The 3783-nt window shown below is 50.8% G+C and overlaps 1 protein-coding gene across 1 annotated transcript in view; it reads left to right on the plus strand.

Moving 5' to 3' along the window:
• Positions 1-3230: 3230 nt before the first annotated feature.
• The window catches only part of CATSPER1 (cation channel, sperm associated 1), an 8560-nt gene continuing 8007 nt past the window's right edge, over positions 3231-3783 (plus strand). Inside the window, exons 1-2 of the mRNA XM_004683340.1 lie at positions 3231-3377; positions 3580-3755. Coding sequence (XP_004683397.1) covers positions 3231-3377; positions 3580-3755 — 323 coding nt within the window. The remainder of the gene's footprint in view (positions 3378-3579; positions 3756-3783) is intronic.

Genomic DNA, 3783 nt, shown 5'->3' on the forward strand with positions numbered 1-3783 from the left:
AAGGGTCTAAAAAATAACGAAAGAGGAAACTGGCAAAAGGTATTAAATCTTCACACTTTAGGTCACTTCCAACGTGTGTACTTCATGTTTTTAGGGTTTACGACAGAAGGGTGGTGGGGGCAGCTGAGTCACAGCAGGTGAAGTGATTTCTTTTAAGATTTCTTTATTTATGCATGCGGAACTGGGGTACAGGCCAGAGGCGCAGGGGCGGCGAGAGGCTTCACCAGAGACAGAGTGGGGAGCAGAACAGGCAGATCGACGAAGTCCACTGCTGAGGGGAGCAGCGGGGAGACAGGAGGGTTCTGCTGCGGCCTGTAGGTCCCTCCCTGACCCAGAATCGAACTCGTGCTGCAGTGGCCTCGGGACAGCTTCACAACGGTGCGCTTTGACCAATGGCGCACCAGGGAGGGCTCCGTGAAAACCATTGCTCCGGCAGATTTGCTATCACACCATCAAGTGGCTCTGCTCCTGGAAGTCAGGCCCGCACCAGGGTGGGCGGGGAACTCAGGAGCCAATGCCCGCGTCCTCCACCCTTACCCTGCCCTCTGCAGGCAGTAAGCACCAGTCCACACATGGCACAGGCTTCCTGGTCTCCTGCTGAACACCCAGAAACCTCTCTCCGGCGAGCACAGGCGCAGCCAGTAAGCTGCTCTGACATCCATCGCTCAAGCCTGGCGCCGCACAGCTCGCCAAGCTCAAAAATATGCTGCTGCTTTTTTTTTTTATTACAAAGTTTATTTTTACATCATTTTGCACATTTTTTTTTCCATCTCGATTGTAATCCCCGCGGGTTTCCCATCACCAAATCACCCCTGTGCCACCACCATCGTCCTGTGCATTTCCCTCCCCCCCCCCGTTTTTGATCCCATTCCCCACTCCGCCCCCACAGAATGTCTCTGGTCCATGGTTGTTCATTATTTTTGTTATTTTCTCGCCTGGTCCATTACTCCTGCTATGAGCGAACCATCCGGTATTTTTCTTTCTCTCTCTGGCTTATCTCACTCAGCATGATCTTTTCCAGCTCCATCCAAGTTTATGCTGCTTCTTTTTATAGAGTCACAGTACAGAACACGGGGGTGGGGGGGTCTCGAGGCCAAGTCTGAGGTCCTGAGACCTCTAGATGGAAACTGCCCGAGAATGCTGATCCTGTCTGCTGGTGATCGCGCTCTAGCTCACAGGAAGGGGGAAGACAGGGCGAACTGTGCCGCCTGCTTTCACCCACGACCTGAAGCTTTCACACTGCTCTGCCCTCTCCCTTTGGCCACACCTAGCTGCAAGGTAGACGGGAAAATCTAATCTTTCTCTCTCTTTTTTCTTTCTTTTTTTTTTTTTTTAAGATTTATTTACTTATGCATACAAGAACTGCAGTGAGGCCAGAGGTGCAGGGGTGAGAGAACTCACCGAGACAGAGCTGGGAGCAGAACAGGGGTACTGAGCAAGCACACTGCTGAGGGGAGCAGCAGGTCAGACAAAAGAGGTCTGCTGCGTCCTGTGGGTCTCTCCCTGGTGGGGACAGAACTCATGCTGCAGTGGCTGTGCTTTAACCCATTGTGCCACGGGGAGGGGAGGGCGTGGGGGAGTCCGGTATCTCATCGGGAGAAGAGAATGGATTTGTGGATCGAGCCATTCTGTCAGACTGTGTGTGCTGCTGGCAACAGCGAGTTCCTTGAGAGCAGGGGTGACTGGGGAGCTTCCAGGGGGAGAATCCGGTGTACAGGGAAACTGTGCACTGAATTTTAGCAGAAAGGTGGGAAAGCCTAGTGTTTAAGGTAACAGACGTTGCAGTGCAGGCTACTTTGAAATTCTTAAGAGAAATGCGGAAGAGGAAGGCGGGTGGCGCTGGGTGGCCTCGCAGGCAACGCAGTGGTGGCAGGAGGGCTGTCCAGACCCCCCTGGGCTGAGGGGGGCGGTGAGAAGAGCGGTAGCACGTGGCCTTTTGTTCCTGAGCTGCTCCTGAGAAGGGCGTCTGTGGAGAAGCCTGGGCCTGCCCTGTGCGCTGTGAGTTCATCTTTGGATTCTGCTTGGTGAATCTTATGCGGGGTCGAATAAACAGTACCTGGCCACATGCCAATAAATTCTCTCAGCTCTGCCTTTTCTTATTCTCTGTGTAAATAAGCCCTGTTAATGCTCTCCATGTGTCTGCCTTTGCGGGGTGTCCTGTGTGGGTAAGTGTATGGATGCGGACTCATCACTCAGATTACCCTCATTTCCCTCAGGGTTGACCTGTAACACTTACTGGTCAACCAAGTGGGAAATGGGATTATTATGGGGATTAAGTCGTGTGTAAAGTAAGTTTTCAATAAGCAATGATTCAGTAGTTTTTAGTAATGACACATGAGGGGTTCCATCTCCGTCATGACCAAGGAGAGAATAACAACAACATGTATTGTTCAATTAATATAAACTTCCTAACTTTTTAATTTTTTAAAAGACATCTATATATGCATACAAGAACTGGGCACAGGCCAGAGCTGCGGGGAAGGTGAAAGGATTCACCAGAGACCAGGAGGGGATCAGAACAAGCAGAATGACTGAAATCCTCTGCTGAGGGGAGCAGTGGGGACACAGGAGAGGTCTGCTGCGCCCTGTGGGTCCCTCCCTGGCCGGGGATTGAATTCATGGCTGCTGATAGTTTCATAGAGCTGCGCTTTAACCTGTTGTGCCACCTGGGAGGGCCCTTATTTCAACTTTTTTTATTATGTTCATTTTACAGGAAGAAACTGAGACATAGGAAGATTGAGCAGCTAACCTAAGATTACACACTTGCTTAAAATGGAGCCAGGCAGTTTTAACACCAGGATCAGCCATTCTTTAGATACAAATGGACCACTTGGCTTCTTAAAGTTCTTTCTAACAACAAGCTAAAGCAATTGCTGGGTTCAATGATGACACCCAGAAGTTCTTCATCCAACTCTGCCATTGACCTCCTAGGTCATCTTGAGCCAATTCCTTTCCTTTTCTTTTCTTTTCTTTTCTTTTTTTTTCCCCTTTCCTTTTCTTGACCTCAGTTTATTCATTTTACAATGAGGAGTTTAGGTACAATGACCTTTGACTCCTAGGAGGCACTTGGGATTTCGGTCTGCAAGTGATGTCATAGTGGGGAGAATTCCGTGAGAAGAGTCAGGCTTTTCTAGAAGCCCTCACTCCTCACCTTAGGTGAGACAGACAATCCAGGAGGAGGTCTGTTGGGTCCCAGACCTGATTTCTTCTTCTAGGATTCTCAGAGAGCCATGGATCAACCCTCCATGACTGAAAAGACTCAAAATGAGGCAGATACCAATAACTTGGATATGTTCTCTCACTCCCATGCATCAACCCCACATCACAGACAGGGCCACAGAGGAGGTCACTGGCATCATGAGCCATGGCACCATGGCGTAACACATCACCATGAGGAGTTCCACCGTCATGGCTTACCCCATCATCATGGTGACTTACATGACAATATCTTCTCCCGCCATAACCTCCACTCCCATCACCCCCACCGCCATGAGACCCACCATCATGGTAAAACCCACCTTGGTACACCCCTTGTCCTGACTCCTTCCCATGGCACTGTCCCCTCCCACAATTCCCAAGACCAGGACTACTTTGATGATGAGCACCACCATGGTAGCAGGAGACATCACAACAGGCACCACCACCATACTGAGAAACACCAGGATGGACCCCACCACCATGCTGAGGCCCACTACCAGGGTGGACCCCACCACCCTGCTGAGAGCCACCACGGTGGACCACGCCACCATGCGGAGGTCCACTACCAGGGTGGACCCCACCACC

This window comes from Condylura cristata, unplaced genomic scaffold (assembly GCF_000260355.1).
Source record: "Condylura cristata isolate star-nosed mole 26May11 unplaced genomic scaffold, ConCri1.0 scaffold00015, whole genome shotgun sequence".
Lineage (NCBI taxonomy): Eukaryota > Metazoa > Chordata > Mammalia > Eulipotyphla > Talpidae > Condylura > Condylura cristata.